Here is a 15958-nt window from a genome sequence, read left to right as displayed (position 1 = left end):
GAGAGACCAGAAAATTATCTAATACAGTTACTGACAAGTCTGAAAGAAGACATCAATAATAACACAATAATTGTGGGAGACCTCAACATGGCCCTATTAACACTTGATAGGTCAACCAGACTGAAACCCAACAAAAACATACTAGCCCTGAAAAGAGAAATGGAAGAAAGAGGACTAGTAGATATATATAGGACACTCCATCCAAAAAAACCTAGATACATATTCTTTTCCAATGTACATGGGTCATCCAGGATAGACTACATGCTGACACATAAAACATACGTCCATAAAATCAAGAGGATAGAAATCTTGCAGGCTACCTTTGCTGACCACAAGGCTCTGAAATTAAATGTGAACTACAAAGCCACACAGAAGAAAAACTTTAACAACTGAAATTATATCCTGCTACTGAACAACCAGTGGGTCCGAGATAAAATCAAAGTGGAAATCAAAACTTTCCTGGAAACAAATGACAATGAAGACACAAACTGCCAGAATCTATGGGACACAGCAAAAGCGGTACTGAGAGAAAATTTTATAGCTTTGCAAGCACACATCAGGAAGGAAGAAGGGGCATACCTGAATAGCTTAATGATGCAGCTCATAAAAATAGAAAATGACCAACAAAAGGAACCAAAAATAGGGATACAGAAGAAAATAACAAAGCTAAAAGCAGAAATCAATGAAGTGGAAAACCAAAAAACAATCCAAAAGATCAATGAAAGCAGAAGTTGGTTCTTTTAAAAAACAAGATTGATAGACCATTGGCAAAACTCACAAAAAAAGAGAGAGAGAAACCTGATAACCCATATTAGAAATGAAAAGGGGGAGATCATGACAGATATTGCAGAGATCCAAAGGGTAATTAGAGACTACTTTGAGAAACTTTATGCTACTAAACATGAGAATATAGAAGAAATAGATAAATTTTTGGACACTTATAACCGTCCATGGTTAAGTAAGAAGGATGTAGCATATCTAAACACCCCCATCACTACTGAGGAAATTGAAACTGTAATCAAACATCTGCCCAAAAAGAAAAACACAGGCCCAGATGGATTGTCTAATGAATTCTTTCAAATCTTTCAAGAGGAGCTTACTACCAATCCTGGACAGGCTCTTCCATAAAATTGAAAAAACTGGGGGCCGGGAAGGTGGCGCTAGATGTAAGGTGTCTGCCTTGCAAGCGCTAGCGTAGGACGGACCAGACCGTGGTTCGATCCCCCGGCATCCCATATGGTCCCCCCAATCCAGGGCCGATTTCTGAGCGCATAGCCAGGAGTAACCCCTGAGCGTCAAATGGGTGTGGCCCAAAAACAAAAACAAAAAAAAAAAAAAAAAAAGAAAAAACTGGAACACTCCCAAACAGCTTTTATGAAGCCAACCTTGATACCAAACCCAGACAGAGATGTTGCCCCAAAAGAAAATTACAGACCAATATCCCTGATGAATACAGATGCAAAGATCTTCAACAAAATCCTGGTAAATAGGATCCAATCCATCATCAAGAAGATCTTACACTACGACCAAGTAGGTTTCATCCCAAGAATGCACGGATGGTTTAACATCCGTAAATCTATCAACATCATACACAACATCAACAACAAGAAAAATAAAAATCACATGATCATATCAATAGACACAGAAAAAGCATTTGATGAGGTCCAACACCCATTCTTGATCAAAACTCTCAGCAAGATGGGAATGAAAGGAATCTTTCCTAATCTAGTCGAAGCCATCTACCACAAGCCAATGACAAATATTATCCTCAATAGAGAAAAACTAAAAGCCTTTCCTCTAAATTCTGGTACAAGACAAGGCTGTCCGCTCTCACCACTCCTCTTCAACATAGTACTGAAAGTGCTTGCTATAGCGATCAAGCAAGAAAAAGATATCAAGGGAATCCAGATAGGAAAGGAAGAAGTCAAGCTCTCATTTTTTTCAGATGACATGATATGCTACTTAGAAAACCCTAAAGACTCTACCAAAAAGCTTCTAGAAACAATAGACTCATATAGCAAGGAGGCAGGCTACAAAACTAACACACAGAAATCAATGGCCTTTTTATACACCAATAATGATAGGGAAGAGATGGACATCAAGAAGGAAATCCCATTCACATTAGTGCCACACAAACTCAAATACCTCGGAGTCAACTTGACCAAAGATGTGAAGGACCTATACAAAGAAAACTATAAAGTCCTGCTCCAAGAAATAAGAGAGGACACATGAAAATGGAAACACATACCCTGCTCATGGATTGGCAGGATTAACATCATTAAAATGGTAATAATCCCCAAAGCATTATACAGATTTAATGCGATCCCCTTAAAAATACCCATGACATTCTTCAAAGAAGTGGATCAAATGCTTATGAAGTTCATCTGGAACAATAAACACCCTTGAATAGCTAAAGCACTCCTAGGGAAAAGGAAAATGGGAGGCATTACTTTTCCCAACTTTAAACTGTACTACAAAGCAATAGTTATCAAAACAGCATAGTATTGGAATAAAGACAGACCCTCAGATCAGTGGAATAGGCTTGAATTCTCAGATAATGTTCCCCAGACATACAATTACCTAATTTTTGACAAAGGAGCAAGAAATCCTAAGTGAAGCAGGGAAATCCTCTTCAACAAGTGGTGCTGGCAGAACTGGTTAGCCACTTGCAAATAAGCGAACATAGACCCCCAGTTAACATCATGTACGAAGGTAAAATCCAAATGGATTTAAGACCTTGATATCAGACCTGATACCATAAGGTATATAGAACAACACGTCAGTAAAACACTCCATGACATTGAGACTAAAGGCATCTTCAAGGAGGAAACTGCACTTTCCAAACAAGTGGAAGCAGAGATAAACAGATTGGAATACATGAAGCTGAGAAGCTTCTGCACCTCAAAAGAAATAGTGCCCAGGATACAAGAGCCACCCACCGTTTGGGAGAAACTATTCACCCAACACCCATCAGGTAAGGGGCTAACATCCAAAATATACAGGGCACTGGCAGAACTTTATAAGAAAAAAACATCTAATCCCATCAAAAAATGGAGAGAAAAATGAATAGACACTTTGATAAAAAAGAAATACAAATGACCAAAAGGCACATGAAAAAAATCCTCCTCATCACTAATCATCAGGGAGATGCAAATCAAAACAAGGATGAGATACCATCTCACACCACAGAGATTGGCATACATCACAAAGAACGAGAACAATCAGTACTGGCGGGGATGTGGAGAGAAAGGAACTCTTATCCACTTCTGGTGGGAATGCTGTCTAGTCCAATCTCTATGGAAAGAGATATGGAGATTCCACTCCTAGGGATATACCCTAAGAACACAAGAATACAACACAAAAACCTCTTCCTCACACCTATATTTATTGCAGCACTATTCACAATAGCCAGGCTCTGGAAACAATCAAGATGCCCTTCAACAGACGAATGGCTAAAGAAACTGTGGTCTATATACACAATGGAATATTATGCAGCTGTCAGGAGAGATGAAGTCATGAAATTTTCCTATACATGTATGTACATGGAATCTATCATGCTGAGTGAAACAAGTCAGAGGGAGAGAGAGAGACACACACACAGAATAGTCTCACTCATCTATAGGTTTTTAAGAAAAATAAAAGTCATTTTTGCAACAATCCTCAGAGACTATGAGAGAAGGGCTGGAACTTTCAGCTCACTTCATGAAGCTCACCACAAAGAGTGGTGAGTGCCATTATAGAAATAACTACACAGAGAACTACCATAATCATATGAATGAATGAGGGAACTGGAAAGCCTGTCTGGAGTACAGGTGGGGGTAGGGTTGGATGGAGGGAGATTTGGGACATTGGTGGTGGGAATGTTGCACTGGTGAAGGGGGGTGTTTTTTACATGACTTAAAACTAATGACAATCATATTTGTAATCAAGATATTTAAATAAAGAAAAAAAAGTGTTGAGGTAATTGCGAAATAAAGCAGTAATCCTATAAAAGTTCAAACTCAGTAAAATTAGATGACTATAAATAAAACCAACTATTCTAATATGGCCACAAAACTGAGACCATTTGTGTGATCTGGCAATGTATGCCTCCCAGTGATACATGATGGAAAACACGTCAAGGTTGGTTTGATTCTCAGGCATCCATCCCACACACTTCTCTAGTCCAGATAATGCCATGACAAGGTGATGGTCTGGTAAGTGCTAACATACCTCCTAAGGTGGCAGAGATGAGGAGGTGAGTGCCGTATTTTTTGATGATGGTTTCGATGAATTGTTGAGTGGTGGGTCGCCTGCCAAGCAGGCGGATGCTTCTTTGAAATTCCGGCATGAGGGGCACTGGATGACGGACGAGGTCTCTCCTCTCGATGGCTGTGTTCCTCACCTTCCAACGGGCAAACTCCCTGGGCAGGAGACATGAACATGACAGTTCTACTTGCCACCGATGTGCCTCCACCCCACAAACCACAGTCCACCCAACCATCCCATCCTGGTATTTCTCAGTAGGTGAGAGAGTGAAAATGATGACTTGTCATATTCTTTAATTGATGATTAGACCTAAAGCTATTTCTTCTCTTATAAGCAAAAATACTGATTGTTGTTTTCAGCACCAGATATTATATTTACTATACACTAGTTTTGCCAGAATGTCAGATGCATATACTGATGTTCTCATGTGAATTGCAAATCATTAACGACATTAATTTATGAGGTGTATTTATTACATCTGGGCATCTAGTTCCTCAGCCTTATCTAGTTCTTCATTACATTGGAAAAAATACCTTATATAGGTTCTTCTTTGCTATATAATAAATGATAAATACTAGCATTCACAGAACTGCTCAATAGATAACAAAGGAATTGAAGGAAAGAATAAAGGAAGGGAAGCCATATAGTTTTGTAAAGTCTTAAATATCTTAACAACATAATAACTTGAGACCTACTGTATGGCAAATCTAACTCACAAAAATTTCTCCCAGAGCTCAGTTTAATTCAAAATATAACAATAATTCACTGGGCAACTAACTACTATTTGGGAGAAATTACACTATGTTCTGAAGACTATAATGATGAAATTTTCATTATTTTCTTCACTAATAATAAGATTAGATCAAGAAGAAAAGAGCACTGAACTAGGAACCCCAGCTCAGAATTTCATTCTACTTCCTGCCAAATGTGCTATTTGGCCAAGAATATGTCAGATCTTCTCACCTATATATTCTTATCTATAAAATCCAATTAATACTATCTATAACTTATTGCAGTTATACAGGTTAAAACACAGTGTGAAATACAAGTGTAAAAATACCTTTGAAAGTTGCCTGGTACTAATCCAAGGTGAAAGATAGTTTTATGACTTCAATTCCTCACAAATTCTGAAACATGTGAATAATGAAAATTCAAGAGTAGTGAGCAAGAAACACACTATCTAAATGCAAGAAGGAACATAAGGGCCTTAATTTCTTTCTGTTTAAATCATGACGTTTGTTCCTACCATAGGTGAAGCTTCCAATCTGTAACAACCAACTAGTAGATACAAGTTACAAGGTCCAGGACCCTTGAGAAAAACAGATCAGATAAAAGGACTGTAAGGTTAACTTAGATAAATGATAAGAACCAAAGTTTAATAAAAAGGTCTCTCCTGCCACAAGGTGGGAGAGATAAATGAAAAGACAAGGCACTTTGTAAGAAAAAGCAGGATAGGATGGGATTGAGGCCAAGATATGCCTGGTAATTCCCTGGTGGAGATTGACCTTGATGCAAAGGAAACTACGTCTGTAAAAAAAATCAGAATGGAATGCATATTAACCTTCAAAGTTAAAATAATCTGCTAAATCTGTCTCTCTCCATAACTTATCATAGAGTCAACATTTTAAGCAAGATGTCTTCTATCTTGTAGGTGCTTACTAAGTCAACTAGCTGCACTCTGAATAGGACATCTACTAAGAGCAAAGAATAAGTCTTCAAGAAGTGCATAGATTTAGCTCAGTCCCATGTCCTTAAGAAGTTAATAGCCTGGAAAGTAAAAGGTCATTTTCAGTTGATTGTAAGTCAAAAATTATAGGATGCAGAAGGAGGAGCCCAGAATTGTCAGGTCTGTAGCTTCACAGAGCAGGTCATGTCTGAGCTATCATTTTGAAGTTTTCATGGGATTTCAAAATGTGGTTTAAAAAAGGATCTATCGACATAAAAAAAGGAGCAGGAGCAGGATAAATGTGAGAGGAACACAGCCTCTGTAAAGGGAGGAGCTGAAGAGAAGTAAGTAGCATACGAAAAGAAAAATCAAGTAAGTGGGACAGCCAGACACAGGAAAGGGGGAGAAGACTTAAGAGAATTTTATAGGATTTTTGTGGTACTTGATGACATGATCCATTAAGCATCCTCTCCTCTCATTTGAGTGCAGACTCAGCCAAAACAAAAATTAATTCTAATAAACAAACTGTTAGAGAGGGCAGAGAATGGATTTCAAAACACTGGCATGCAGTTTGTGCATGCATGAAGCCTTGAGTTTAGTTTATAGTATCTCATTGGCCTATAGCAAAAACAGGTATCATCCAGGAGATCCACTAGTACTGCTAGGTCCAAACAGTATCACATCACTGGGTCTGAGCATTGACACAGGCAGCCTGATTACCCAAGAATCACTGGGCATGGTCCTATGGCTTCCTGAACATTGCTTAGAACAATAAAAACAATAGGAAGGTGATTGGAGGGTTACTTATATAATTTGTTTACCAGATACTGTGAATTTTGTTCTGAACTCCTCCTTTTCACAACTTCCTGTTTTTCATTATCTTTCGCCCTTCCTCTCTTTGACATCTTCACTTTTTTTCTTTCAGTGTTCTGTTCAGAAATACATTATGAAGAGATTCCCAGAGTGGAGAACTGAAGGAAGCCTCCAGTTAAGAGTTTCTGGGAAATTGAGACCTTACAAGGAGCTTAATCCTATCATGTATTATGTGCATGAACAGGGGAACAGAGCCCTCTCAGATGAACCAAATATGGTTAGAAAACAATAAAAGCAAGGACACCAACTGTGTCATGCCTAGAGTTCAAACCTCCAGAAATTGGGAGATAATTATGTTAAAGTAAGTTCTTAGGCAGAAGTAATTTGTTATTAAAAATGATGACCAGGGGCTGGAGAGATAGCATGAAGGTAAGGCGTTTGCCTTCCATGCAGAAGGATGGTGGTTTGAATCCCAACATCCCATATGATCCCGAGCCTGTCAGGATTGATTTCTGAGCGTAGAGTCAGGAGTAACCCCTGAATGCTGCTGGGTGTGACCCAAAAAACCAAAAAAAAAAATGATGACCAATGGAGAACAGTAAGAATCATCTTATATTTATGAAGAATAAAATTTTTTCCTCATCAATTTATCCTGAATTTATATTTATGCATATAAATTAAATATGCATGTAATTTGAAATAATGTATGCATAGAAACATACACATTTTTTAGGCCAACACATATAGTTAAATAGATATAAATGCATGTGCGATTTATAAGTTAAAATTTTGAATTGCTATTCTTTTCATTTGCATATTTTTATTGCTGACATATTATGCATTTATATACAGAGAGGGGTTAAGCTACATTTAAAAACTCACGCCATTATGAAATTGTACAGCTGGGAGGAGAAAACTGGGTTTCTATTTCTTAAATCAGTTTTAATGTATATACTCAAAATGGCAACATACATAAACCAAATAACTCTAGTAAAATCAGAATTGCTCAAAAGGAATTAGACCATTTCATGGCTAAATTAAAAGCCAATGGTTCAATTCCTTTCAAGAAAGAAAACCAAATAAACAACAACAAAAATAGCCTACACATTTCTTCTGATGACAGGAATTTGGGAAAAGTGGCTAAGTCAGAGTTGTTCCCGTGATGCGCTCTCTGTTCTATGCCAGGCCTTGCATTTCAGCACCACGGACAGTGTTCGAAGCCCTGAAGGAGCCACTTGAGGGGAAAAAAAAAACTATGGATATTCAGTAAAGCTATTAAGCTATATAATGTGCCACATACAATAATAATTTTAGTCATTAAATAAAGGCTAATACAAGAAGATACATGAGAGGAGATATATAAAGGAGAGTCTGGAGTTGCAGAAGGGATATCAAAGAATTCTCCTGGGCAAGTTGACTCTTGAAGGGAATCTAAGATTTGGCTAGACAAAGAGAGAAAAAATGTTTGAAACAGAAATAGCTCTGAATAAAAAATGGTGAATGAAGTTGTATGAGTTATTTGAAAAGAAGGGGCTGAATGGATTTGTATCCATGATCACACATGATATGTAAATTAGAAAGGTAAAGTCAGAGTTGACAGGGACTGCATGGTGAAGGGTCTTTGGTGCCAAATTATGTTATTAGATTTTATTCTGTATACTCTGTCCTTATTGTCCAGACCAACAATGCAGGTAAGAAATCTTCAAAGATTCAAAATCTTCAAAGTCTCTGTGACCTTCATATGGATATTGGTGCCATGACTGTAGTAGTCTTATTATTATACAATTTCGGGTTCTTTACTAAAATATACTTCAGTACAAAAGCTTCATAGACAGCCTATTCAGAAATATATTTAAACAAGATTAGATATTAAAATGGCTTATCTATGTATTCAAAACTTGAGCACCTGCTATGTTTCCAGCTCTGAGGATATGGCAGCAAACAAATTAGATAAAAGGCTGCTATCAAACTTACAATTCTGGTGAGAGTAGACAGGTAATAAAGAGGCAAATGTGTAAAATGTCACGGAGATAAGCATTATGAAGACAAAGTGGGGGAGGGAGGTCTGGGTGCCTAGGGGTGAGGTGAAGTTAGAAAGGACTTTCTGGTATAATGACATTTAGGAGAGATATGAAGAAGACTTAGAGAACATAGGGCCACCTGGTGGAAGAGTGATCTGGAAAAAAAAGAAGAACATGGAACAGTTCCAGGGAAGGAATATATTTGCTGTGTTTGGGGAATAACAGAAAGACAGACCTAGACAGAAAACCGAATAGAGGACATGAGATTAAAGAAATTGTGATAGGGACTGAAGCAATAGCACAGTGGTTAAAGTTTGCCTTGCATGTAGGTGGCCCAGGTTTGATCCCTGGCATCCCTTATATCTGCCAGGAGTAACTTTTTGTAATGCAGAGTCAGGAGTAATTCCTGAGCACTACTGTGTGTAGCCCTCCAAAAAATGGAAGTTAAAAAAAAAAGGAGTAGTGATAGAGGGCTAAAATAATAGTACAGTAGGTAAGGCATTGGCCTTACATGCAGTTGATAAGGGTTCATTCTCATAATGACACTTGAGGTCAGAATTCCAGTGGCAGTTATCCGTAAGATCAGAGTAAGTTATAAGCCATAATCACCATTTGGTGTGGATTCAAAAGAAAACCAACCAAACCAAAAGGAATGGTGATTAAAATATTAATATAAAATACTGAATTCTGTAGGTATAGATTTTAGAAAACTATGCAAGTTTTGGTAAAGATTTTATTTTTTGTACTATCACTCTAGTCTCCTATAGATTTTTTTCAATTCTAAGAAATATTAAAGAAGATTTAAAAGAAAATTTTAAAGAAGGTTTTGAATAATGATATACTATGACTTATGTTCTTAAAAAAAAAGAAAACAATATGCTTTCCTGTAAATGAGTGCAGTGACAATACATCTTTTCCAGTGATCCAGTTGCTTATGTAGTGTGAATATCCATACGCAACTCATACATAAGTGAGCAAGTCTGTTCTCTAATAAAACATTATTGGCAATGCTGGAGGCATGCTGGATGCCCATGAATAATATGAACTTATTTTACAGTTATCACTAGGACAGAAGGTTCTTTCATATTAGTGATCATATTTAACTCATTCAATCCATATACAGAAAGCTAATTTTCAAAGATGGCAACTAATAAGCCCAAGACCTCACGGGAAATGAATGCCAACGTTGGAATCAAAGCCTACCGACTCCAGTAATATATTTTTTTCTTTTCTTTTCTTTTTTTTTTTTTATGTCACACCAGATGGTGCCCAGGAGTTACTCCTGATTCTGCACTCAGAAATTGCTCCTGGCAGACACTGGGGGATGATATGGGATGCTGGGATTTAAACCACCATCCATCTTGGATTTGCTGTGTGCAAGGCCAACACCCTAAAGCTGTGCTAACTTCTCTGGCCCTTCAGTGATATTTTGACTATGACAAACCATTTTTCAAAAAAAAAAAAAAAGTAAAATAGGATTAGAGAGATTGCACATGGCTGATTCGGGATAGTCAGTCCTCTATACAGCACCCTTTATGGTCCCCAAGCCTGCCAGGAATAATCCTTATTCACAGTGCCAGTAGTAAGCCCTTACGACTTCTAACTGTGGATCAAAATCAAGCAAAAAAAAAAAAAAAGAGGGCAAGATAAAACAGATTAAGAAAGTCTTTACCATCACGTTGTCTAACTGTTCCACAGATGCAGGAACAATTTTATGTGGGTTCTTAGTGAAGTGAGCACAACAAAATCTATCCTTCCTTTTGAACCCATGGAGCAAGCAAATTCCCTCTGGAGAAAGCATAACTCACAATGACACAGGATCCCTGGAATATGCTTATGCCCAATTAAGCATCCCAGCAGGGTGGGCAAACCAATTAGACTGAGATTACAAAAGGACCCGAGTTGGAAGGCCTGGGGTGGTTGAAGAAAAGCCCGTCCCACTGGGGGAGCAGAAGGTGGGAGAGGGTGATGAGAGAGGTAAAAGCATGGTTCGTAACAGGAGCCAAGTATGTGTGATCTTGGAGGAAGCTGGAGAGAAAAATGGGAGGATAAAGTTCTCTTTTTAGAAGTAAAAATTGTCTTCGCGGGGCCGGGTAGGTGGCGCTGGAGGTAAGGTGTCTGCCTTGCAAGCGCTAGCCAAGGAAGGACCGCGGTTCGATCCCCCGGCGTCCCATAGGGTCCCCCCAAGCCAGGGGCGATTTCTGAGCGCATAGCCAGGAGTAACCCCTGAGCGTCAAATGGGTGTGGCCCAAAAACCAAAAAAAAAAAAAAATTGTCTTTGCTCTGTGTCCTTTATTCTTCCATATACAATGCCACCTTGAGAATAGGATGATACTGATGCAGGAGAAAAGAGTTGGGGTACAGCAGGACAGAGAGCTAGCACTCTGATCTTTAGAAAAGGGTTACTCTCCTGCAAAAGAAGAGATGAGGACCTTCAGCTCTCCATCTCTCAATCTGTGCTTTGAAAAAAAAAATCTAGGTTCAAAACCCTATTCTGCCACCAATTAGTTTGAAATTATGTAGGAGTTTGCTGGCACTTTATAAAATAAAAATGCAATCTAGGGGAATCACATGTAATTTAGGGATGAATTTAGGATTATGTTAAAGGTCAAAGTACAGTACCTAGATCATAATTAGATCCTCAATAAAATATTAGCATTAAGTCATTATTATTAGTTTGTTGTGATAGTAGTAGTTCCAAAGAGAAATTGGGTGCTGGGGTAGGAGAGAAAGGAAAAGCAAGCTATTTTAAGTAGTGAAACTTTGGGGATAGGTAAGATTTGCTTCTTAGGTCTTATAATAAATGTAGTGAGAGTGAACTTAAGAAGTAGGCCATCTGTTTATAGACTCTCTTCAAGTCTATTTCTTCACACATGCGATAAGAGCAAAATCCATACAATTCCTTAGATGTACTGAAGGAGCAATGAAATAATGGTTAAAATGCTTCTTTGTAAATACCAACAGAAAAATGCACAATTGCAAGATGTTGTTGGTATTTTTGAATTATTATTTAAATCGAGCAGTCTTAAAGGATTCTTCTATGGTGTTTCAAAAAAGATCTTTTTTGGTTTTCCATGTATAAGGCAGGAACATTAATTTCAAATTTGAAGGGTGATTGGGAGGGGTATCATCTGGGCTGGATATACAGTAGATTTGAAGTAATATGGTAAATATAATGAAGGTAAATCCCTTCATTGTTTCTGGACTGACTGGGACACAAATGCCTCTTTGTATAATTTTAATCTTCCTCTGTAGGAAAAAGTCAGAGGGTGTTTTTAAAGCCACACAAATTTTACAAACTCATAAAGATAAAAAACAGAGGAAAAGGTATCACAATCAGAAATTAATCATAATCAAAAAGCATGCATAATTCTATGATGTCTGGGAAAATGAACAGTAATTGATTACAAATGTCTCAAATTCTCCTTGCAGTCAAGGGAATGGAATCAGAATTTTAAAAAAGACTATATATACAGCCAAGAAAATTTCAGATCAGCTGCTTAAAGATGCGAAAGAAACACAGATTAGCTGTAAGACACAAACATCCATTATCATTTTTCAAAATGAAAGAACATTGCATCTGATACTAGAAACAACCCCAAGGTTTGGCCAACTTAATTTTTCTTTGTGCACATGATTAAAGCACTACTCAGCAAAGGAATACCATGAGTCAAATGCCATATAATCTCAATACAAAACACTTTGGCCATGTGAATGAATCTAAGGATACATTTTTAGAATATTTCATAGATACTATATATCCAATAACAAATATCTGGTAAGAGTATACCTGATTAAGCCATAGGATGTTTGCATTTGTAAGTGGAACAAAACAAGCTTATATGTGGGATGGGTAATCTCAGTGAAAGTAGCGTATTATCACCAGAACAGCAAGATGAAAAAAGAAAAATATTAGGAAAAGATGTAAAGAAAAAGGAATCATGAAAAATGGCAAGGGAGGTATGAGAGGTATAGAAAAAGAAAAAGAGATTTTTTTTCCTCTTGTCTGTGATTCTTTCTCTCTCCACCTCCCACTCCCTTCAGTTCAGAGCAAGGTGAATTCAAGGACATAGGTGAAGTTAAAAAGCACATAAGCTCATATATCTGAACAGGTTGGGAATCTTTTGATTTTGCCAGAAGTGAAGAGAAGGGATGGCTAGAAAATTCAACATCCAAAAGAATGTTTTTGCCCTGGAGGGGCGAGGAGAGAAAAAAAACATAAAAAGCAAAGGCACTGTCTCTGAAACGTGATTATAAATAGTTTTAGTTTAATTACCAGTGAAGACAATGACTTAACTTTGGCGAACAAAATAATCCTCCTTGCTTACTACTTGTACATAAGCCTTCCAATTTCCAAAGTGTGTTCACTTAAGCAATGTCATTTATATTCTTACACCAATTCCAGCAATTCCAAAGGCTTTTATGAGAATGAGATTCTGAGGAATGGGGCGCCCAATTTGGAAGGTGCATCTTGTACTAGACATACGTGTCTCACTGAATAGAAACTTGAGGAGGGGAAAAAAGAAAAAAAAAAAACAAGTATACCTGAAATGACTCAACTTTGCATAAAAAGACCATTTGCCAAAGAATTATCTTCATGAAGCAATGTTTCTGAGGATAGAGGACATCATGAGGGGCTATAGGAGATCAACATAAGCTAATCAGCATACTATATACTTGCTTTATTTTATTCTAAGCTCCAGTATCCTGAGACAGATATAGTCGCTAAGCTGCTTACCTGCCTTGTTCTAGAGAACCCTCCATATAAGAATGGAAAGGCTTTCAGAGCAAGCACGCAAGGGCACTGCTCTTATTTCACAGCTAGGGAAGGTAAGTTCTAGAAAGAGATTTGCTGAAAACCGGAATTGCATGATAAAACCTAGATTCCAGGATCCTGATGTTAGATTCAGTGTCCTTCCAGATTCAACATCTTATCCCATATTTCCATTGTGCAGTTTCTATAGACTCTTTGCTGCTCTATTAACAAATACATTATCGGGGCCGGAGAGAGAGCATGGAGGTAGGGCGTTTGCCTTACATCCAGAAGGAAGTGGTTCAAATCCCGGCATCCCGTATGGTCCCCCATGCCTGCCAGGGGTGATTTCTGAGCCCAGAGCCAGGAGTAACCCCTGAGTGCTGCTGGGTGTGACCCAAAAAACAAACAACAACAAAAAAAACCAAAAACCAAAAACCAAAAAACAAAAATAAACAAATACATTATCAGGGCTGGAGAGATAGCACAGTGATAGGGTGTTTGTTTAGCACGGGACAGATACAGGTTCAATCCCTGGCATCCCATTTGGTCCATTGAGCCTGCCAGGAGCAATTTCTGAACTCAGAGTCAGGAGTAATCCTGAGGACCGCTGGATCTGGCTCCCCAAAAAACAAAAAATAGCAACAAACAGACAACAACAAAAAATCCCAAATGCATTATCTTCCTAATGACCTGGAAGAGAAGAAGTATTGCCATAGAGAAACAAATGCAGAAACTGAGGACCACGAGAGTAAGACTACACAGGGCACGTAAAACAGTATAAAAATCAAGGCAGAAACCAAGAGGCAATAAGTCTTCTGCTTGAAGACTTTCCTGTTTCTTCCTGCTACCTTCTTCTCTGCCCACTTTCTTGTCCCACAGCAGTGGACAGCAGGCATTACTAAATCTCTCACATTGCACTCTAGGGGCACCTGAAATTCTCTTCAGAAAATATGAAAAATAGAGTATCAAAGAGAAATGTGGGTATTAAGCAAATGCTTATTCCACTGAGCACTGGCAAATGAGACACTAACTGTACCTTCTCTTAAAGACCTTGGGCAAAGCTCTGACTCTACAATCAGAAAAATTTGAGCATAAGGGCATTCATTAGAAGAGTGACTGCCTACAGGTTCCTTAGCCTCTCTGGGCTTATCACTGCAATAAGGTACTAGTATTTACCTTGCACTATTGCTGGAAGGACTAAACATAATAAATGCAATTAATCTGGCAGTAATAGCTACTCAATAAATGTTAGCTATTTATCCTTTGGCAAAGCATTCTAAAAAGGAGAGTTTGTCTTATCACACATAACTTTTAATGGATATTTTAAATGATCTTAATATGCCCATGGGCTCAGGGGATTACACAAACTGCATATAAATAAAATATTTAAAATTCTGTTTACTTGACTTGTCTCTGCTTATTTCCAAAGCATCTATTGTGAAAGTATGACTCATAACTAAATATAGATTAATAAAAGTTTGGAGCAGCAATTATTTTCCAATTATCACAAATCCCATTAAACATTGCAATTACGTAAATTTGCTCTTTCAGATCGCAGAATCTGAGAGCTCCAAGAGACCACAGTGAAGGCCTTCGTATTGTCGTCCATCTTCAGATGGAAATGAGGCAACTCAGACAGGAAAAAAAAAAATTGTTCCTTGGAACATACAACTGTCTGTTGAAGAGCTGCTTTTACAACCAAAGTTTTATATGCCCTTTGCTACTGCACGTATTTTTAGGAGAAAAATGAGCAACTTCTTCCCCAGAAATACCGTATTTTCTGGTGTATAAGACGACTGGGAGTATAAGATGACCCCTTACTTTTCCTGTTAAAACAAAGGGTTTGAGCACCTGAAAGCCGCATACCATCGTAGACACCCGGAGGCTGGATGGGATGCAACATGCGGTAACTCAGATCCTCTGTGTGCCTTGAAAGATGAATCAGGACAAGCAGAGGACTGAGTGATGATGCCTGGCCGCTGGATGGGATGTGGTAGTAAGAGGGGGGCGGATCTCTCGACCCTGAAGCTGGAGTAAGTTTCAGCATGCTGTATACCAGCGTATAAGACGACCCAACTTTTAAGAAGATTTTCATGGGTTAAAAAGGCGTCTTATATGCCAAAATATATGGTAACATCACCTCTGTCAATTTCTTGCTAATATTTCAGGATTAATAAGTGTAGAGCTATTCCAGAACTTCCTATTAATACCCATTCCTTTTTCATCCCCCAATTTAGAATACTGTTATTTATTTTAAGCAACTTAAGAAAATCCCATTTGATCGCATGCAACATATTTGTACTTAATGTCTATCCATAGGGCTGTCGTTGGTGGGTCTATTGCCATTCCTAACTTAAATGTGGGAAATGCTTAAAAATTACTTCGCCCTTGAATTTACCACCAAAAGCTCACAGACTATTTTATAAAGTTTTATTGGAAGATAATCATACCCTA

The 15958-nt window shown here is 38.0% G+C and overlaps 1 protein-coding gene across 2 annotated transcripts in view; it reads right to left on the bottom strand.

Annotated features, from left to right (window-relative positions):
• Positions 1-15958, bottom strand: part of BRINP1 (BMP/retinoic acid inducible neural specific 1) — a 230000-nt gene that overhangs the window by 93438 nt on the left and 120604 nt on the right. For both annotated transcript variants that reach the window (XM_049773819.1, XM_049773820.1), the window contains exon 3: positions 4213-4403. In XM_049773819.1, the coding sequence (XP_049629776.1) occupies positions 4213-4403 (191 nt within the window). The remainder of the gene's footprint in view (positions 1-4212; positions 4404-15958) is intronic.

This window comes from Suncus etruscus, chromosome 5 (assembly GCF_024139225.1).
Source record: "Suncus etruscus isolate mSunEtr1 chromosome 5, mSunEtr1.pri.cur, whole genome shotgun sequence".
NCBI classification, from domain to species: domain Eukaryota; kingdom Metazoa; phylum Chordata; class Mammalia; order Eulipotyphla; family Soricidae; genus Suncus; species Suncus etruscus.
The sequence above is the reverse complement of the archived record's forward strand: the minus strand, read 5'-3'. Positions and strand labels throughout refer to the sequence as shown.